Consider the following 22,541-nt stretch of genomic DNA (forward strand, 5'->3'; position numbering starts at 1 on the left):
GACCTTTCCATTGGGCCCCTACCCTGCCGATCCCAACAAACCCCTCACCCTTTCACTGCAAGCCAGCTGCATCAACTGCAGCCAGTCAGTTTTCAAATCGCACCACGGAATTATTTATACACACTCACGCTTCACACCCTTCACGCCCACACCCTGGTGTCCCGCCCCGATACAAAGTGGCAGGACCTCCTGCCACCCTGGGAGGGTGAGCAACCTCGGTGGGCCAGCCTGTATTCCACCTTGGTCCCGAGGCCCGTCGAGGACATCAGTTGGCGGCTCCTTCACGGAGCTGTGAGCATGGGCGTGTTTCTGACACGGTTTACCCCCATCCCGGATACTTGCCCTTTTTGTAATGTGAGGGAAACCCTGGCACACGTATATTTAGAGTGTGCCAGATTGCAGCCCCTTTTCCGGCTCCTCACAAATATTCTATTGCGCTTTTGGCTTCATTTCTCCCCTCACCTTTTTATCTGTAAGCAGTGTCAGGATGAGCTCCACCCTGACATCTGGTGGTGAGGTGTGGCAAGTTGTGGAAAAGAATTTCAGGGGCCGATGTCATTTGCATAGTCACACCCACCCCGCCTAGAATGAGACCATAGCTGCCCAAATGGTCACTTTGGCTGCTGTGGGATCCCCAGTGTCTCTGTTATTGGGGCAGGAAGAATAAATTGTTATTACCCTGATTATGGGAACTGTGCTTGGAACTGTACGTGGCCTTTTGTTATGATGGAGGGATTCACCATCAACTAAGTAGCACTCGCTAGGCAAGGGTCATGGGTTCCAAAACTGTGTGAGTAGAGAGAGGTTGGGGACAAGTATTAATACTTGGTGGCATGGGCCCCTTGGTGAGGGCCTTACATGCTGATTGCACTTCCTCCTCTCTCCACTGTGGAATATCAGAGCTAATTTTGATTTCATTAGAAGTCTAGTTATAGGCTGCTGAGCTCACTTTGGGCTGACAGTGCACCAGCACTGGGGCTCCCCTACTACAAGCTGAATTCACCTAAGAGCTGAAATCACTGAGTGTTGTGTTAAGTAGTGGGGGAGCCTGAAGATATATTGTGGAGCAGTTTGCGGCACGGCTGGTGAAGCAGTTTGACGCGGAGCAGTGTGTGGATGGCAGGAGCTGCTTGTGGGTCGCGCAGCTGAGCAAAGGAGTTCGTGGAGCAGCTGGCGGAGCGGAGCGCAGCTGAGCGAGGGAGTTCGTGGGGCGGCTGGCGGAGCGCAGCGCAGCGGAGCGAAGGAGTTCGTGGGGCGGCTGGCGGAGCGGAGTGCAGCGGAGCGAAGGAGTTTGTGGGGCGGCTGGCGGAGCGGAGCGCCGCTATGGAGCTATGGGGCGGTCAGCTTCAGATCATGTAAGGTGCCTCTTACCCCCGTCCCATTTCCACCCAGGTTGGGAGGTAAAGCTCCGCAGATAAACTTTCGAACTCTGGGGCTGCCCTGACCAGGGACAGAGACTTTTGGGGCATTGGACTTTTGGGACTTTGGGTGATTTGGGGTTGCTGGACTCAAGAACCAAAGGGAAAAGGGCATGCCCCAATTTGCCTGGGGTGGGTTTTTTTTTGCTCATGGGTTGTGTTATGAATCCTGTTGGTGGTGTTTCCCCAACATAATGCCACATTGTTTCTCTCTGTTATTAAAAGGCTTTTGCTACACTCAGGCTATGTGCTTGCGAGAGGGGAAGTATTGCCTCTTGGAGGCGCCCAGCGGGGGTGGTATATATTTGTCCCAGGTCACTGGGTGGGGGCTCGAGCCGGTTTGCATTGTGTTATTGGAATGGATCCCCTAGATATTGAACCCGGCCCTTGTTGCTGCCAACTCTGACGGGCAGAAGGGTTACATTTTTGGGGGCTCGTCCGGGATAGCCTGGGTCAGTACCCCTCGCAAGCACCTGTTGAGTGATCCACTACATTGGGAAACGATTTATATATTTTTTTGTTTTGTTTGTGCTTATATTTTGAGGAAATTACTGTTTGTATAATGGCTAATATGTCAGGTTTGTTGGGCCCTGGCTCAGCAGCTTCTAGCTCAGGGGCTGCAGCCTCGGCTGATGATTGGACAAAAGCTCTGGGGCAAATATTGGAAAAGGTTGTGCTGCCCCATGCTGAGTCAGACTCTTGTCGTAAGTTAAGATTATTTGCTGGGGAGGAGGAGTTTGAACCCTGGTTAGAGCATACCACTGAAATGCTGCAAGAGTGGGCTGTACCAGATGCAGAAAAGCGAAGATGCCTTATAGAGAGCCTTGGCGGCCCAGCATTAGATGTGATTCGCACCCTGAAGCTCATTGACCCTGGGGTCAGTGTGAAGGACTGCCTAGAGGCCCTTGAACACAACTTTGGGAGCGTAGAGGGCCCTGAAGACAGCTACTGTAAGTTCCTTAATTCCCGACAACAAAAGGGCGAGAAGGCTTCAGCCTACATACAGAGACTGGAGAGACTGCTTCAGAGAGCTGTCATGAGGGGAGCAGTGACTGCTGAGCAGATGGATCAGACCAGACTGGCTCAAATTGTAAGAGGAACTCAGTATCAGAACCCGATTGTACTTCATCTCCAGCTAAGAGAACGACGGGAACATCCCCCAAGTTACTCCCAGCTGATAAAAGAGGTCCGAGAGGAGGAAGAAAGGCAGGCTGCCAGTGAGTTTTGGGAAGCCCAAACATCGGAGCCAGGCAGCACAACACCACTGCAAACGGCCAGTGTACTGATGGTGAGCACCAGAGAGGAACTTGCCCAACAAATGCAGGTCCTGACGGAACGGATAGCTGAGCTGCAAAGTACCGTTGACCAAGTTAAGACTTCCAGGAATAAGAAGCCTCAAACTGTGGCGATTGAGAAGCCCGCACTTAGAGCCACCATCCCCCCCAGGCGAAGGGGAAAAGGTCAATTCTTCTGCTACCGATGTGGTCAGGATGGACACAGTGCTGCCAAGTGCCGTAATGAAGAAAACCCCTCCTTAGTGTATGGAAAGCTGAGGATCAGTTGGGAGAGATCCGGTAGCTGCCAGAGGGTCTGGGGACGGGGACCCCCCAGGTCTGCAGGATTTGAAGATTCCCCCAGAAAAGACTGTCCAGCTGGGATCCCTGCAGGACTGATAGGGCCTCGAGCAGAGGTCACGGTGAGGATTGAAGGGGTGGAGTGTAAAGCAGTGCTTGACACTGGATCTCAAGTGACTATTATATTTCAGTCATTCTACCAACAGATGCTTAGGCACCTGCCTATACAGCCACTGACTGGCCTTGGCCTGTGTGGCCTCAGCATGGATGAATACCCCTATCAAGGGTATGTCATAGTGCACCTGGAATTCCCAGAGGAGGTTGCTGGGGTAAGAGAAGAGGTAGACACAGCTGCCTTAATATGCCCTGACCCTAAAGGGACTTCTGATGTGTCTGTGCTGATAGGGACCAACTCCAGTCTCTTCAAGGTACTCGCGGATTACTGCAGAAGGCGGGCTGGGGACCAATACCTGAATACCCTGATGATCCATACGCTTTGTGCTGAAGCCTATAGGAAAATTGAGAGCGCTAAAAGGGACACATCTGAGCTACCGCTTGGGGCACTGAAGTACGCGGGCACAACCCCCTTAGTAGTGCCTGCAAGGACGGAGCAAGAAGTGCTTGTCATGAGTACCTGTCTGAAAGGCAGTAAAGGGACGTTAGCAATGATAGAGCAGCCGATGGGAGGAGAGCTCCCTGAAGGAGTGTTGGTCCCCAGTGGAGTCATAACCCTACCTGCTGAAGCCCAGGAAAGGGTGACTATACTGATTGCTAATGAAACGAGTCGTGATGTTGTTGTGAAGCAAGGACAAAAGATAGCAGACCTCTTTGAGCCTGAGTCGATTGTAAAACCCCAGTGTGAAACTCAAGTTCCGACAATAGACCCAGCAAAGTTTGACTTCGGAGATTCACCAGTGTCCGAGGACTGGAAAGATCGCCTGAGGAAGAAACTTTGTGAAAGATCCAAGGTGTTCTCACTGCATGAGTGGGATGTGGGATGTGCAAAAGGAGTAGAGCACAATATCAGACTACATGACTCTCGACCTTTCAGGGAGAGATCTAGGAAGATTGCTCTCTCTGAGATGGAAGATGTGCGACATCATCTTCAGGAGCTGGCTGCAAATGGCATCATTACAGAGTCCCGTAGCCCATACGCCTCACCCATTGTGGTAGTCCGCAAAAAGAATGGGAAAATCCGGATGTGTATTGACTACCGCACCCTAAACAGCCGTACTGTGGTCGACCAGTACACTATGCCTCGAGTGCAAGATGCCTTAGACTGTTTGCTGGGAAGCCAGTGGTTCTCTGTGTTGGATCTTCGAAGTGGATACTACCAGATCCCTCTGGGAGAAGAAGATAAGGAGAAGACAGCCTTCATCTGCCCATTAGGGTTTTATCAGTTCGAACGCATGCCCCAAGGGATTTCTGGAGCACCTGCCACCTTTCAACGTCTCATGGAGAAAGTTGTGGGAGACATGAATTTACTGCAAGTGTTAGTTTATTTGGATGACCTGATTGTGTTTGGAAGAACCTTAGAGGAGCATGAAGAAAGACTTCTTAAAGTGCTTGATAGGTTGGAGGATTATGGTCTGAAGCTTTCAATTGACAAATGCCAGTTCTGCAGAACCTCAGTGAAGTATGTGGGTCACATTGTGTCCCAAGAAGGTGTGAGTACTGATCCTGATAAAATAGAAGCACTCACTACATGGCCACATCCAAGTAACTACAGAGAACTCAAGACCTTTCTTGGATTTAGTGGCTACTACCGCAGATTTGTGAAAAACTATGCTACGATTGTAAAGCCTCTGAATGATCTTACCAGGGGACATCAGTCCAGCAAGAACAAATCTAAGTCCAAGAATAAGGGGAGGTCCCCCAAAGCCTCCTGTGCAGAGACACAATGGCCCCTTTGCACCATTTGGGCCACGGTGGGATGAGAGATGTGAAAGGGCTTTTCGAGAAATCATTACTTGCCTAACTCATGCTCCAGTCCTAGTTTTTGCTGACCCAAGCAAACCATTTATCCTGCATACTGATGCCAGTTTGGAGGGTCTGGGAGCAGTCCTGTACCAGGAAGTGGAAGGCAAATGTAAACCTGTAGCCTTTGCCAGCCGAGGATTGTCTGATAGTGAAACTCGCTATCCCACCCACAAGCTGGAATTTTTGGCCTTGAAATGGGCCATCACTGAGAAATTTCGAGACTACTTGTATGGTGCTCAGTTCCAGGTGTGGACAGACAACAATCCACTGACTTATGTGTTAACAAGTGCTAAGCTGGATGCTACAGGGCAGAGATGGGTGGCTGCCTTGGCTAGCTATGAGTTCAGCATTCAGTACCGATCAGGGAGAAGCAATGTAGATGCAGATGCATTGTCCAGGCGTCCGCAGGCTCCAGAAGTTGCTGTGATACCCACAGATGGAGTGAGAGCTATTTGCAGTGTGAGTCGCCGAGAGCCAGAGGCCCGTGAGGGCTTTCAGGGATGTGTTGCAGAAGCTTTGGGCCTGCCCCCTGAATGCATGCCTTCTGCTTCAGTGAACTATATTGCATTAGACCAATCTCCTTTGCCCATGCTCAATGTGGCTGACTGGCAAGAAGCCCAGCGGCAAGATATTGACATTCGTGATACACTACTTGCCAAAAGGGAGGGGCGAAGCCCAGCTGCGGTTGTCCCACCTAACCCGGAGGGTAAACTACTATTGAGAGAATGGACCAAACTAAAACTGATTCAGGGAGTGCTACACCGAATGACCACTGACCCTTTACAAAAACAACGAGCACAACTAGTACTGCCAAAAAAGTACAGAGCCCTGGCCATGAGGGCCCTGCATGATGACTTTGGGCATTTAGGGATGGAGAGGACCCTGGAACTTATTCGTAGTAGGTTCTATTGGCCCCGAATGGCTGAAGATGTTCGCAGGAAATGTGAGACTTGCGCTCGATGTGTTCAAAGGAAAACTCTGCCCACGAGGGCTGCATATCTCAAGAACATCACCAGCAACAAACCTTTGGAGTTGGTATGCATTGATTTCTTGTCTGTAGAGGTAGACAAGAGGAATGTTGGAAACATTCTAGTAGTGACTGACCATTTTACACGGTATGCACAAGCATATCCCACACGTGATCAGAGGGCCACCACCGTTGCTCGAGTATTGTGGGACAAATATTTCTCAGTCTATGGATTCCCGGCTCGGATACACTCTGATCAGGGGCGGGATTTTGAGAGTCACCTTCTGAAGGAGGTGCTGAAGATAGCAGGAATTAAAAAGTCTAGGACAACGCCTTATCACCCCCAAGGTGATCCTCAGCCAGAGAGGTTCAATCGAACCCTATTAGATATGTTGGGAACTTTGCGACCAGAGCAGAAGGCAACCTGGAGCCAGCATGTCGCATTTCTGGTGCATGCCTACAATGCCACAAAGAACGATGCTACGGGAGTCACCCCATATCTCTTGATGTTTGGGCGAGAACCAAGATTACCCATAGACTTGTGCTTTGGTGTATCAGAGGATGGAGATAGCTATGAAACTCATCAGCAATATGTATCCCGACTAAGAGAAAAGCTGCGGGATGCTTATCGCTTAGCTACCGCTGCGGCTCGGAAGAACGCAGACCGCAACAAACATCGATATGATGCTAGAGTGCGTTTGCAGGAGCTCCAGCCGGGGGACAGAGTCCTGCTGAGAAATTTGGGTATTGCTGGCAAACACAAGATAGCTGACAGATGGAAGGCAATACCTTACCTGGTGATGGAAAAGCTGGGAGATCTGCCGGTCTACAAGATCAAACCTGAAGACGGTCCAGGGCAAATAAAGACGGTGCATAGAAACCTTTTGCTCCCTGTGGGGGAATTGGTAAGCACCCCTTATGAGATGGGCCACGGCAGGGCCGCCGGGCAGAACAGAGGTGCTAGACCAAAGCCGCCATCCAACACAGACAGTGGGCCCCCTGCAGCTAACTTACCCCTATTCTGCACATCTGAGAGTGAGTCTGAGGAGGAAGACACAACCCTGGTGTATCCTGGGATGGAGACAAGATTTCAGTCTCGATCAGCTGAACCAAACGAGAGTTTTCCCTCTTCCGCCCTAAACCCAATGGCGGAACTATTTAGGCCCCTTTCTGATACCCCGGTGCTGCTGATGAGACCCCCCTGTGATGACACACACAGGTTACTGGACAATGGGGACAGACAGGTAGAGGATGTCCTGGGCACCTTGGACCCTCCAGCGTTAGAACTAGGAGTGCAGGGGCCTACGCCAGTAGCCGAGGGACCCTCCAGGGAAGCCTCTCCATCCGTCACTCAAGAGGATGTTCCCCCTACCTCGGCAACAGAGATTCTCAATAGACGAGACAGGGTGATAAGACCAGTGAAACGGTTAACTTATGATGCACCTGGGGTGACTAGTGAGGAGCCAATACATTTAGCACACAGGCTTGTGGAAGCTAAAGTGGGCTTCCTGAGGCCCTTTGGAGGAAACCAATGAGTTGGTATAAAGGGGGTGTGATTTGTCGGGACGACAAAGTCTTGGCTGGGGGGAGGATGTAAGCAGTGTCAGGATGAGCTCCACCCTGACATCTGGTGGTGAGGTGTGGCAAGTTGTGGAAAAGAATTTCAGGGGCTGATGTCATTTGCATAGTCACACCCACCCCGCCTAGAATGAGACCATAGCTGCCCAAATGGTCACTTTGGCTGCTGTGGGATCCCCAGTGTCTCTGTTATTGGGGCAGGAAGAATAAATTGTTATTACCCTGATTATGGGAACTGTGCTTGGAACTGTACGTGGCCTTTTGTTATGATGGAGGGATTCACCATCAACTAAGTAGCACTCGCTAGGCAAGGGTCATGGGTTCCAAAACTGTGTGAGTAGAGAGAGGTTGGGGACAAGTATTAATACTTGGTGGCATGGGCCCCTTGGTGAGGGCCTTACATGCTGATTGCACTTCCTCCTCTCTCCACTGTGGAATATCAGAGCTAATTTTGATTTCATTAGAAGTCTAGTTATAGGCTGCTGAGCTCACTTTGGGCTGACAGTGCACCAGCACTGGGGCTCCCCTACTACAAGCTGAATTCACCTAAGAGCTGAAATCACTGAGTGTTGTGTTAAGTAGTGGGGGAGCCTGAAGATATATTGTGGAGCAGTTTGCGGCACGGCTGGTGAAGCAGTTTGACGCGGAGCAGTGTGTGGATGGCAGGAGCTGCTTGTGGGTCGTGGAGCTGAGCGAAGGAGTTCGTGGGGCAGCTGGCGGAGCGGAGCGCAGCTGAGCGAGGGAGTTCGTGGGGCGGCTGGCGGAGCGCAGCGCAGCGGAGCGAAGGAGTTCGTGGGGCGGCTGGCGGAGCGGAGTGCAGCGGAGCGAAGGAGTTTGTGGGGCGGCTGGCGGAGCGGAGCGCCGCTATGGAGCTATGGGGCGGTCAGCTTCAGATCATGTAAGGTGCCTCTTACCCCCGTCCCATTTCCACCCAGGTTGGGAGGTAAAGCTCCGCAGATAAACTTTCGAACTCTGGGGCTGCCCTGACCAGGGACAGAGACTTTTGGGGCATTGGACTTTTGGGACTTTGGGTGATTTGGGGTTGCTGGACTCAAGAACCAAAGGGAAAAGGGCATGCCCCAATTTGCCTGGGGTGGGTTTTTTTTTGCTCATGGGTTGTGTTATGAATCCTGTTGGTGGTGTTTCCCCAACATAATGCCACATTGTTTCTCTCTGTTATTAAAAGGCTTTTGCTACACTCAGGCTATGTGCTTGCGAGAGGGGAAGTATTGCCTCTTGGAGGCGCCCAGCGGGGGTGGTATATATTTGTCCCAGGTCACTGGGTGGGGGCTCGAGCCGGTTTGCATTGTGTTATTGGAATGGATCCCCTAGATATTGAACCCGGCCCTTGTTGCTGCCAACTCTGACGGGCAGAAGGGTTACATATCTATACACTCCCCATCCGTGGCCCCACAAAATCATGAGACCTCCTGGTTAACCTCCTCCTAGCCTTGGCTAAAACAGCCATTTATAAAATCAGAGAGGGGAGGTTGGCCCATGAAGCGTCCTGCGATTGTAGGGCCTTTTTCCGATCCTCAGTACATTCACGTATCCGGGCGGAGTTCCTCTGGGCGGCGTCCACCGACTCCCTTGACGCCTTCGAGGAGTGGTGGGCGCTGTCTGGGGTTCTCTGCTCGGTGACCCCGTCCGGTTCCCTCCGTCTGACCCTTTGATTGAGGGGAAGAGCGAGAGACGCCAGCTCCAGCCATTGCCGCTGTGGATACCATCATTACTGTCATCTAGGAGGGGTCCTATAATACATGGGTGTCTACCCCCCCCACCCCTAAACCATCCACCCCGCAGCCGTGCCCATCTTGCCGGGCACTCTCAGGAGAGGGATAATCGGTGACACTGGGTGCGGCACTAGGTAACTCGAGGGGGTGGAAGACCACGAGTGTCGAGGAAGCCCCCCCGCTCTAGGCCACCAGGTAACTCAGGAGGGTGGAAGACCATGAGTGTCGAGGAAGCCCCCCCGCTCTGGGCCAGGCTAGCCTGAACACTTCTCCCTCCTGAAAGCTGCTGTGTTATGCCTTCTGTTTGCGTTGTTTTGTTGCATAGTTTGTTTTGTTTCCTTTGGTAATTCTTTGTAAGTGTTACAAATAAACTTCTTTTCTGTTTCAAAAAAAAACCTTCCCTGTTACCTTACTCAGGGAAAAGGGACCTACTTAGCCTGGGGCTAATATATCTGCCTTCTGTTACTCTCCTATAGCCATCTGGCCCGACCCTGTCACAATATATAGTTGGGCTCTGAAAAGGAATTTAAGGAAATTAACTTCACATTTAGAAGAAGCACCTTAGTAATTATAGCATTGCCAGGTCACTCCCTAATTAAATTAATTTAGGCTGTGGCAATGGGAAGTGGTTACTTTCTTCCACTGATCACTTCATCAAACCAAGACATGCCTGGTACCATAGTATTGAAAGCATCAATAGAAAATATAGTTTGTTGTCTCTTCAAGGACAAGTTAATTTAGATATGATTCACTATTATTCTATTTCAAATAACACTGATCATCTATTTATCACCCATATCACTACATTGGTTGTTGCTGTTTCTTTTTAAATGTCAGTCTGAAGACTGGATGTCTCTTGGGATGCTTGCCTTGGACAATAAAAATTGACTAGCCATTTTCATTTTGAGGATTCAAGAGCATAAGAATTGTTTATCCAGTTTCAACCAGTAGTCCACCTCATTCTGTGTCCTGTCTCTCAGGGCTTGTCTACACTTAAAACTCTAAAGCAGCACATTTATAGTACTTCAGTGTAGACATTACCTGCACCAACAGGAGGGATTCTCCCATTGGTGTAGTTAATCCACCTCCCGAGAGGAAGTAGCTAGGTTGACGGAAGAGTTTGTCAATCATCTTAGTGCTCTCACATGGGAATTTAGGTTGGCTTAACACCCCTGAGTGACATAGTTATGCCGACCTAATTTTCTAGTGTCGACCAGGCCTAAGAGAAGCTAGAGCCAGATGCATCAAAGGAAAGGTGCCAGAAACCCTGTACTGGATAATTATGGAATAACCAACTCTTAGGAGCTTTTTTTAGTCCCAACAATTTGGTGGTTGGTTTATCATTATGTAAACATGTATTCAATACTGGAACCGTAAAGTAGTATTTGGATTGCAAGTACTATAGGGAAATATTTATTTCTAATTACCAATAAAAATTAAATATATCTTTTAATGTATTAGATTTTCTAAATGTTTCCCAGCTTTTACGTACAATTCAGGCCTGAACTATTGTAAACGACAGTAGGCATTTGATACCTCTATTTGGACTTAGAGGAACCTTGGAATGAAACTGTTCATAAGCATTATACTGGCTTTTCAATATTATTTCTATAATAGATTTGTCTTCTAAGTTAAATATAACAATACTACTGTACTGACAGGATTTAAAATCACAGATAAGAATGATGTTTTTTTAGGTACATTCATATAAAATGCCTATAGTTACTCTCAGATCTTGTCAGATATTTTATAATTGGTTTTTTGGGTTTTTTTTTGTACACTATGCAACTGATTAAAACATCGTTTGTTTTAGACTTTTGCTATGCTGTGCTTATTCCTGCCTCATCCTCAGAAGCTGATTATTTCCTTTATCACTCCTGGATTAAATTCTTTTAATGCATTACTTACTGATTTGTGAAGCAGGCTAATTACTAAACTGTACAAGACTCTGCTGCCTAGGTATTTTTTCATGCAGGTGAAGCACAAGTATATTTCAGTGTCATCACTGCATGAATCACTTTTAGCATACAGAATGTATTTAGAGATGTTGTTGTTAACCTGTGAGGCTTTTCACCACCAAAGATATAAATATATTTCAAGTAATTGTTTCAAGTAGAGCCAATGAGATTGATTACTGTGTCCTCGTATAATAGAATGTAATATTATGTGCCACTTTGGGCTGGCTACAAACACAATTTATATCACTGTCTCTGCTGAGATGGTCTGATTGCTGGTGTATGTCACTGGGTTGAGTTAAAGGATAAAAATGGGGTGTAGTGGACTTCAAAATTTTTCAAATAATATAAAACAATATATATATTTTTTAATTGAGTGGAAGAATGGTTTTAAAGTTAGGACCCACGAAATCTGGGTTTAATCACAGTGCTGCCATAAACTTCCCGTATGACCTTGGGCAAGTTATTTAAACTCTGTGCCACAATTCTTCATCTTTAAAATAAGAATAATAGTACTTTATTTCTCCCTCATTTTGTCTGACTGGTCTACTTAGAGTAGACTGTAAACTCATTGGGAATATATAGGTATTCAGTGCTTCGGCCCGAATTGAGGCCCCAGTTTCATTTGGGAAGTTAGATGCTATTGTAATATGAATACTAATAATAGACCTCTTCTTAATCATTCTGTATATAACTTATCTATGCTGTGGTTTATTTAATATTATACAGACATGAAATGGACTGCAGCAGTCCTGTAATATGTCAAAAATGTTTATGTGGGAGTTTAGCCAGCAAAGGATATCAGAACAGACCTAACCGTTACTTAAAAAAATATTTTTGGGACCAGCAGTGTTTCCAAAGTGTTCTAAGGGCTTGTCTGTATGGAGGATTAGTGTGCACTAAATTGAGGTATAATCCTACAGTGTACTAGCCTGCTGTGCATGCAGGGTATGTCTACACAGGGTTAAAAAAAAACCTTGGGCTGGCCTGTGTCAGCTCACTTGAGCTTTCAGGGGTTGGGCTTGGGGGCTGAAAAATTGCTTTGAAGACATTTGGGCTCAGGCTGGAGCCTGAGGGTGGAGGGTCCTAGAGCTAATTCACCATGTGGATCCTGTTACCGCACGCTACAAGTTCTGTAGTGAGGTTTGACTTACTGCTGTTTCAGACTAAGCATAGTACCTGAAAGCATAGTATATGAAGGGTTTGTCAACACTACCACTCTTGTCAGTATAACTTACGTCACTCAGGGGTGTGAGAAAAACACACCCCTGAGTGACATAAGTGACACTGACAGAAGCCCGGTGTGTACAGCACTATGTCTGTGGGAGAGCTTCTCCTAACAACATAGCTACCGCCACTCATGGAGCTGGTTTTATGTTGATGGGAGAGCTCTCTCCCGTCGGCATAGAGCAGCTATACGAGACATCTTATGGTGGCACAGCTGCATCAGTACAGCTCTGCCACTGTCAGCTCGCTAGTCTAGATGTGCTCTAAACCACACTCAGTGACTATAGCAGTATCCTGATAGTGAGTTACTGCACAGCAAGCTGGTTTTGCTGGAGATTTACAACTTAGATTGCCGGCATAGTAGTTCAATAAATAGACAAGCCCCAAATATTTATATTCAGTAATTTAGAAAAAAAAATATCCACTCAGATCTACAACATGGATCTAGACTCAGATATTCTGATTTCCCTCAATATACATACCATTGTACATCGATATAATTGGTAGTATCTTTCATGCATGTAGTGAGAGCTGATTATTAAAAGAATAAATCTGACCTTTAACATTTATAATATTTAACAAAGCAATGGTTAAAGACTGTGGAGGCTGAAAACTGATTTTATTTAGGGGCTTGCATATAGAGAGAAATTTACCTACCAATATCAAGGCTCTCAGCAGAGCAGAAAACCCATTGTTCCACTGTACCCTGCAGAGCAATGGGTGACTTTGTGCACAGTCTATGTATTAGAAGTGAGATTTGTGTTAGCTGTGTGTTAACTAACATGAAATGGGGGATTGAGGGTGGACCAGGGGAAAGGTTCAGAGGTGTGGCCACTGGATCCACATTGACATTCAGATTCAGTTGCCAAATGGCCACAAAGGATGCACAAGGATTGTGGCACTTGTTTCTGTCCAGGGACTGGAGTGGTGGTTGTGAAGGGGGTCATAGGACTACCCAGTGTTCTGACTGCTGATTGAGGGATGCATTTTGTTTTCCTTACACCCAAGTGTAAGGTAGGTGCATGTGTGTGGGTTTCACTTATGCAAGATTGCAATTATTCAGTAAGAGAAGAATGTATATTAGCAAGTTTCAAATTTGGTGTGTTCTGGACAAATGAAAAACTGACTGAATTTGCCAACAAAAGCAAATGAAACAACCCTGCTACCTCACCCCAGGAAGTATGGGCTGGAGGGGAGAGTTAATTCCCTTGAGGAACTTCGTACTTTTTATAAGTGTACATTTAAAAATAATTTCTATAATAATATTTATTAGCACACAACCATTCCTTATGAAGATATTCTTTTCACGTATAGTATTTGGCACAACCACATTAGGAAAAACAAGGGTTAAAATTATTTGATTTGCTAAGGATAGATCCACAGTTATCTGTCTTTTTGTCTGTAGGATCTCTAATGTATCATTAGATATTACAATTCATGTTACGTTAATTATCTCTACTTTAGTCATAGTCTCTATAGAATTGACATCTGCAGAAGGAGGCATTTTCTGAAGACTGTGTGTTTCCTAGGACTGGCATACTGTAGCTATTGTAGAAATCCATTCCTTTGTGGACGCAGCACTATTCTATGCAGAGATATGCCAGCTGGATTTTAACCTCTTCCTTCTAAAGCATGTAAACGGAATTATTTTCAAACCAAAGCAGCCAGGCATTCACTATCCAGGAGCAGGCGTTATAAAGTAATTGAAATTAGCAGTGACCTGCATCGCTTAGTCTTAGTGATGTGCATCAAGGGTTTCCAGCTGGAATTATTTAAACAGCAAGAAGCACTGACATTACAGCATGGCCCAAGACCAAAATTTAGTCTAACCCCAGAAGCTGCCGATTCTTCCTGAACTGAAATAGAATAAAATAAATGTTTTTTTTAGTACTGCCGCTACTTCTTTCTAGAATCACTGTTAAAGAGATTATGCAAACGCGGCTGATTTAGTCTGCTCAGTGACTAAGCATGGTAGATGTCATTTGTAACGGAAAAACACACAAAGATTTGTTAGGGGTTCTAACTGGTGAGCAGGGCTAATTGGATTTGGCATTCGCTCTTACAGTTGTTGTCCCTGCTGCTACTATCAGAAAGGAAAACCAGAATTAGAAAGGGGAGGAGCCTGAAGTAGTTTTAGAAAGAAATTATTTTAGCAGTATTCCATAAACAATATTTGCCTGCTTTGTATGAATAGACACTATATTTTATTTTTGCATTTATCAAGTAATTTCCCATTTTTCTATTTTTTTACTAACTTGTTTGTGTCTTCCTAATATTTGTATTATTTCTTTTGGAACAATTTCCCTGCCACTAGCCTTTTTTACCATCATACTGTTCCTTCCATGACAAATTCTGTCTATGCTACTAGTCTTCTACTGGCATCCCATCCAGGTCTCATTTTTCTTTCGATCTCTTCTTAGTTTGATCTAAAGCAGGGATTCTCAAACTAGGGGTCGTGACCCCTCAGGTGGTCACAAGGTGGTTACATGGGGGTCACAAGCTATTAGCTCAGTGGGGATGACATTTCCCAGCCTTCATTAAATTAAATTATTCCCCCCATTTTTAATGTATGGGGGGGTCACACTCAGAGACTTGCTGTGTGAAAGGGGTCACTAATACAAAAAGTTTGAAAACCACTGGTCTAAAGAATCTTTTCTTTTCTGTCTGATCTACCTTTGTTCATTTAGTCCTCAACTGTCTGGTTGTGTTTACGTTGTAAGCATTGTGCCTTTTACCATATATTCCAAGCTGCCCAGAGGACCTCTCTTTTTTTTCAGCTGTGTATCCATGTGCTCTATAAATTCCCCACCCCTTCTTAGTGCCATTTCTTACTTTTTTCTTTCTAATCATTCCATTTATCAGACTAGACAATGTACAAGCAGTGTTTGCTGTACAAATATTTCAAGAGGCTACAATACAGTATAATGGCAAGAACTTCAAAAAAACATTTGTTTGCAGCACTCTTGCAAGATGAGTGGAAAAATTATTATGTTGACAGTACAATATTGGGTCAAGATAATTTTTACTATTATTATCAAAGGGGCTGATAAACATAAGACAAATATCCCAATTTCTTTTAGCTATAAAGAACAGTTTCCCCTTTGTACTGGTTAGGATTCAATTCCCTAGTTTGGCAGTGACAGTACAGAGTCAGGATTTGTCTGCACAGGGAGTTTAATGTGAAGCTTTTTGATGTGCATCTGATAACTCACAGTATAGACCGGTAGCATACACATGGGATGCCTGTTCCACTTTCAGTTTGCATCGTGTGAACACATGGCGGTGGTTTATGTGAACTGAGGGAGTAGAGTTCTCAAAGGTTTTCCCATGGTCCTTTGGTTCACGGCTAAGCAATGTGCATCATGGGATTGTTTTCCTTGTGAATTGTGGGATGCAAAGCAGAAGCCATGTGGGTTCAGGCTTTTTTCAAGTTTCCGTCTCTGCCCCATGCTTTCTTTCTGGGAGGGCTAGCACTGTTTTTGAAATGCTGCCAGCATGGACCAGAAATGCACTGCAGCATTATGGTGGCAATCATGAATAAACAAAGGCTGCTTGGGCTGTATTACAACATTCAGATCTGGACACATTCAGCGTAGGCCTTGCCTGCTCCACCACTCAGCAGATGGGGCAGGTGCAGAATAGTCAATGGCAGCATCCCCGGCTTCTCCAGCAGCAGGAGAATGCTGTGAAGCTGTTGCACCAGGACGAGGATGCCGCTCTGTTGGAACAAGAGGACCGGTTCCTGGATCAGCAAACCCATGTGGAATGGCAGGAGAGGATAATTCTGCAGAAAACCAGCAGTGGCAAGAGAATGTAAGGCTGGGGAGGGATACCTTTTTTGAGATCTGTACAGAGCTGCCCCTAGACCGTCAGCAACAGCATACCAACATGCAGTGTCCCATACCTATAGAGAAGCAGGTTGCCATTGCCTGTAGCCAACCGGTTTAGCAGGAGCAGATCAACCATGGGGGCCATTCTTATGCAGGTCCGTTGTGTCATCAATATGGTACTGTCTCACCATGTTATAAAGCTGGATAATTAATGCTCAGGGGATTATTGATGGCTTTGCCTACATGGGAGTACCAAAGTGTATGGAGGCAGTTGATGGAACCCACATACCTATCATTTTTCCCTGCCAGGGTGAAGAATTTATAAACAGGAAGTGGTGTTTCTCCCTGGTACTCAAAGGATTGGTTGACCACCCCAGCAGGTTTATAGACAAAAATGCAGTTAAATAGAACTGAGTTCCGAAAGTCCATCCTCAGATGGACCCTTCCAGATCACCTGCATTTTTGCCTATAACCCTGCTGCGGTGGTCTGGAAGGGTCCAGCTGAGGATCTTTCGGAACTCAGTTCTATATAAATTAATGGAGAAAGGACTGTTTTCCCCCAGGACCACTATGGACATTAAGGATATGGAGTTTGGTCTGGTTATTCTGGGTACCCCCGCTTATTCTCTGATGTTCTGATTAATGAAGCTGTACCAGGTCACTGGGACAGAAGAAAGGAACATTTTAACCATTTCCAGTGTAGTTGCCTCATGGTTATCGATTGTGCATTTGGCTGTTTGAAAGGCAGGTATCAAGGCTTAGGGAATGTTTGAAAGCAGCAGAAAAAAAACCATCCCGACCATTATAGCTGCATGCAGTGTTGTGCACAGTATTTGTGAGACCAAGGAGGAAAGCCTTTAACAATGCGGGAGAGGCTGAGGCTGAAGCCATTCAAGCAGCCAGCAAGGCAGAGAATGCTAACCCCCGGGGGAATATTGTCAGGGATGCCTATGGTTCGTATTTTGAGTCTTATGCTTGAACATGTGTAGCTACATCCTGTTACTAATCTGTGGAGGCAGGGGAGGAGTTGGCATAGACTGTGAGCAATGTAGTATTGCTTATGGATGGTGGAAGCAGGATGTTGCCTATATACTTTTGTAAAACCATATGAATTATTTTAGCTTTATTTAAAGGATTTTTGGTGTTACATGCAGTGATGAGTCATAATGGACCAAAATGGATTTTAAATGTTTTTATTAGAAAACAACAATAACAAAACAAAACAAAAATGAATTGAACTGATGGATGCATAACAATGCCTTTCTTTTAAAAAAAAATTCGTTTACAAAAAAATCTACTGACTAATCAACAAAAGACAAACCTTTGAAGAAAACAACCGCGCAAACCAAACGGAAAGTGCAACAGTGCAAACAGTGCAAAAAATAAGGTTGTGTGGTGTAGGCTTAAAATTACAGGTGCATATAAATCTTCCCTCTGCCTCATCTTGTAGAGGGGATTCTGGGCAGCAATTCAGAAATTTCAGGTGTTTTATAAGACTCAAATGACCTGGACTTCCAGGAACCAGTGTTTTTCATGGGCTAATGTTGGAGCTGAGTGCCGTATGGCCTTTGGAACAAGTGCTGTGTGGTACAGTGGGGAGGAATTGCTGCTGGTCCTATTGGCCAGTGTTGGCCAGGAGGCTGAAGGACATGGCCGGGTCCTGTCTCAGAGACTACTGGACCTGCTGGCCTAGCAGGAACATGTTTTATAGTAGAGCATCCTGGCTCAGGATAGTGTCCATGAGTTGGTTCTGCATCCCCATCTTTTTTTATGCTTTTCTTGGCCACTGCCACACTGTCCTTGGCCACTGCCATGATCTCCTGGGACAAGCTGTATTTCTTTTCTCCCTCAGAGTCATCATGTACCGCATCCACCTCTAAGCCAGTGTGGTCTTTTTCTAGGACTCTGCCATGAGTTCTCCAAAGATCTCATCCTGTCTTTCTTTTTTAATCCCCTCAGGCTGGCCAGGCTCTGAACAGTAGATAGAAGCCTTGTCCTTGTGACTGTGGGAATATGGAAGAAAAAAAAACAGTTGCTTGTTGTTCACATTTTGGAGAGGCCATGATAGAATATTTTTTAGTATGCATATGTGACTATATACCTCCCTAAGGTTCTTCCCAGTCTTGGGGAACCTCAGGGATAGTAAGAACTCTGAGTGTGAGTTGGCATGGGGTGCCTTGGAATTTCTGTCTGCTCTATGTGGTATTTGCCACGGTGTGTTAATAGCTTAGAGGAGTGGGGTGGGTTGGAATTATGCTCCTGTTTTGGTTTGGAACTTCTGTTTGTTCATTTGAGGCATTTTTATGGTGTCAGAGGAGGTGAGGGCACTATAGGGGGACATTGGGGTTGAACTGGACAGTTACCCCCTCTGTATGTCCTTTACGCTGTCCTGACTCTCGATGACTTTAGGGTGAGGCAGGTGACTAGGAATGATCTTATTCAAAAAGGCAGAGGGCAGACCAGTGAGACACACTCTGATGTTATTGAGCAGAAGTACTGTAGGAGTGGAAGGGGCTTTCAAGCTATATTGCGGTGGGGATGGATGTGCAGCTATTCCTTATAATGTGCGAACCAAGATCGAACAATTCCTCAGTCTTACATTCTGCTTTATTTCTCCTGTAGAGATGCAGAGAATGCAGAAAAAAATAAATAGGGTCCTGCAATGATTGCCAGCTAGAACATGTGTTAGAGGACATTTTAACCTCAGCAGGGAACAGTACTGTTTGTAACTGGTATCTTTTCTGAACATGCAATGTCAATGTCTACCTCATGTAAACTATGAAAACTAGCCAAATGTCTTTTCCTCTAACCACTGTTTTTTCCCCATTATTTAAATGTGCTGCTGGGAGTGGGGTAGGGTAGAGGCTGCACTTGTGCCATATGCCAGCCTCCATTGTGGGCTGGTGAATGGACTAGGACATGGGGTTTGTTCATTGGGCAGGACAGACAAGGAAAGAGGAAAGGAAAATAGGCAGATGGGCAAGGGCTCTCCATGCCACTGAAAACTGTTGATAGTTGTGTCATTAGCATGAAACAGAGGCGAATTGACTGGACAGAGCAGCCGTCATTTTAGAAACATGTATTGGTAGGCTGGGCAGCATTGGATGGAGAGAGGCAGGTGGGAGCTGGAAACTCAGAAGGTCATCTAAAATGGCTGTGGCCATGGGGCACCTGGCATAGAAGGTAGAAAAGCAATATAGCATAGTAATAATAAATTGTAAAACGATGTATTTACATGGCAAAGTTTCCTACAGGAGAATCTGCCTCTTTGATACTGGCCTGAGTTTCTGGCTGGGTTCAGGCTCAGCTGATGCAGGATAGGAATCAGGATGCATTGCAGCAAGGTATAACAGCAGCTGGCTTTCCAGCTGGCCCAGCATCAGGGTTCTGGATCCCAAAAGGATCCTAGCTCTCAGGGGACTGCTCCTTTCCGGCATCTTCCTGCTCATCCTCTGGTGAGAGTTGCCAGTCTTCCCTGACATGAGGGAGAGAGCAGCCAGCAGGCTCCACATGCTGTCTTGGACGAGTTGTGCTATAATTGTGTAGGATCCAGTCCAGCTCATCATGAAATGGACAGGTCACATGGTGCCAAATTGCCTCCTTTTGTCCCTCATTTAATGTATTTACTCCTGAGCTCCTTGCTTTTTATCTGGCACTGGTCAATATCCTGGCTGGTGCCTCTCTCAAACATCTGCCTGGCAATGTCCACAAAAAGGGCTTTATTCCAGTGACTGGCCACAAGAGCTTCCCCAGTTTCGTCTGTTTTAACAGCCTTGTGTTGACAAGCCCATTGTTAAATGTGTGGAATGTTTGGGATCCGGGCCATGGCAGGTGGGAGATGTTAATGTGTCGTTGCTGATAGGGATTACTGCTGCATGTGGAGAGTGTATGTATGCCTGGGATACACTGAAATTTGGAGAAGAAATCCTAGGTTTGTGTAAGAAGTGTACATTGTGTGCACCTCTTAGTTTAGAAATATATACAATGGTTGTAGGGTTGGTTGGGGCAGGTGGACCATATCACTCTACGGCTTCGCATGGTATGGAAGTACTGACTAAAGAGGCCTTTTAAATTGAATTGTAACTGTGATATTCACATCATACTTTTGTTACTTCAAAAATATTTTTTGTCCTTTTCTAGACAAACCTTGTGAAACTGCTGTTGATGCATCAGGCAAACCCCAGTGTTCTCAACTGCAACGATGAAAAAGCCTCAGGTGGGTGATGATCCATTAATGTTATTTATGTGCTAATAAATGTGATAGTCCTTTATTTTTCCCTCTCATCATCTGTATACTGTTGGCTTAGCCCACCATGCAAAGAGTAAGTTGTGTTGTATTGGAGGCATGTGAATGCCTCAAAGCAAATTTTACTGCATAATTCCGCCACAAGAATGCATCATGTAATTTTAAAGAGACTGACTCAAGAAGTTTTGAGAGGTTATGTGTTCATGAGATACTGCTGTAGTTGGGTTGCTTTTCACCTCTCGCCTTTGGGTTATGAAGATGTGGCATTATGCAAGGATCAATGCCTTAAAGGATCTTGTTAAAGTTATAGAATAGGTGATGATTTATTCAAGAGTATGTATGTAACCCTTCTGCCAGTAAGAGTTGGCAGCAACAAGGGCTGGGTTCAGTATCTAGGGGTTCCTTTTCAACAATACAACACAAAACCAGCTCGAGCCCCACCCAGTGACCTGGGACAATTACACACCACCCTCTGGGCGCCTCAAGCACAAAGTCTGAGTGTAGCAAAAAAAAAAATTAATAAAAGGAGGGAAATATCTCAGCATTAATTTGGGAAAACACTGCAAACAGGGCTTGTAAACATAAACCATGAACAAAAGACCACTCCCCAAATAAGTTGGGCAGTGTCCTTTTCCCTCAGGTTCTTAAGTCCAGCAAAAGACCCTTTAATGTGCCCTTCCCTTCTCTGCACCCCACTCACAGTTGTTGTCCTTGGACAGTGCAGACCCAGAGTTCAGAGGTTCATCTGCAGAGTTTACCTCCCACCCTGGGTGGTGGGGGGGGGAGGGGTAAGGAGGCACCTTACTCCTGATGGCTGATTGCTGCGCCTCTCTGCCAGCCATGCTGCTGGCCAATTGCTGCACCTCTCTGCAGGGCTTCTTTTAGGCCCTCTCCACCAGCTGCCTGGCTGGCTGATTACTGCACCTCTCCACTGGCTGCCCTGCCAGCCAGTCGCCGAGATGTCTTCAGGCCCCATCTTTTAACACAGCTCTCAGTGATTTCAGCTCTTTAGTGGGGGAGCCTCACTGCTGGTGCACACTGGACAGTCTCTTGCATCAGAGACACTGTCCCAAAGCAGGTCTAACACTTAGACGTAGGTATCAGTAATTTCAGCTCTTCAGTTTGTAACAAGTCTCTCAATTGAGTCTAAATTAGCTCTTTTATTACACAGTTGTTGCCGGCACCCAGTGCCGAGAGGCTGAACAACAGCTTGAGTTGGTTCGTTACCCGGTGTGCTGCACCCAATAATCACAACGGGGTGGAGAAGCAGAAAAAGTTTATTTGAAGCTTCAAAAAGGTACAGGGAGATTTGAATCTCAAATCCTGTACAACAAAGCAGGAAGTTACACAGGCTTTTATACATCCTTTTTCCCAGCATACTTATCCAATAGTAAGCTGCTCCAAGTATCCATATAGCCAGCCAATCCAGTTCCCAGCTAGTTCCCTGATTCTCTGTATCATTTGTTAAACTATACATAAAGCTGCTTTATTCAGCATTGTTCTTCCATATCTCCCCTGTTTGGCCTTGCTTAGTTTCAGGCAGTCTGACTCTGCAACATACTGTTGCAGATTCTCAGCATAACTGCTGCGAGTGCCTCCAGGCAGGAGGGGGGCCAAGGACACCTGGGCCTAGTGCGAGGGGGCTTCATCGACACTCATGGTCTTCCATCCCCTCGAGTTACCTAGTGGCCATGCCCCAGTGTTCCCAACAACTCCCCCCTTTGAGAACACTCAACAGCCTTGGCTCTGAGTTTTCTCACTTGGGCTACTTATTTCTTTACAATATGACTTTGCATAAGCACTTTGTGATAGCCCTGAAGAGAATGACTTATTAACTTTTGCAAAAGGGCCCTGACACATGATACCGCACAGCATAATACCAGTAATACAAGCAATACAGGAAAGAGAATTTTCAATAGCAGGCTAAATAAACCACCAAGCCAAGACGACAAACCCCAGCCTGAAAACAAGGTTTGCAACCAATCGTTCTCTGGGGCAGTATAGGCAACCTGTGCTCCGGCTCGGGCATGGGC

At 46.1% G+C, this 22,541-nt stretch overlaps 1 protein-coding gene across 1 annotated transcript in view; it reads left to right on the top strand.

The window, feature by feature from the left end:
* MYO16 (myosin XVI) overlaps window positions 1-22,541 on the top strand; it is a 474,546-nt gene that overhangs the window by 137,679 nt on the left and 314,326 nt on the right. Inside the window, exon 7 of the mRNA XM_077807065.1 lies at window positions 20,403-20,478. Within this exon, the coding sequence (XP_077663191.1) occupies window positions 20,403-20,478 (76 nt within the window). The remainder of the gene's footprint in view (window positions 1-20,402; window positions 20,479-22,541) is intronic.

The sequence above is a fragment of the Eretmochelys imbricata genome, chromosome 1, assembly GCF_965152235.1.
Source record: "Eretmochelys imbricata isolate rEreImb1 chromosome 1, rEreImb1.hap1, whole genome shotgun sequence".
Taxonomy (NCBI): Eukaryota; Metazoa; Chordata; order Testudines; family Cheloniidae; genus Eretmochelys; species Eretmochelys imbricata.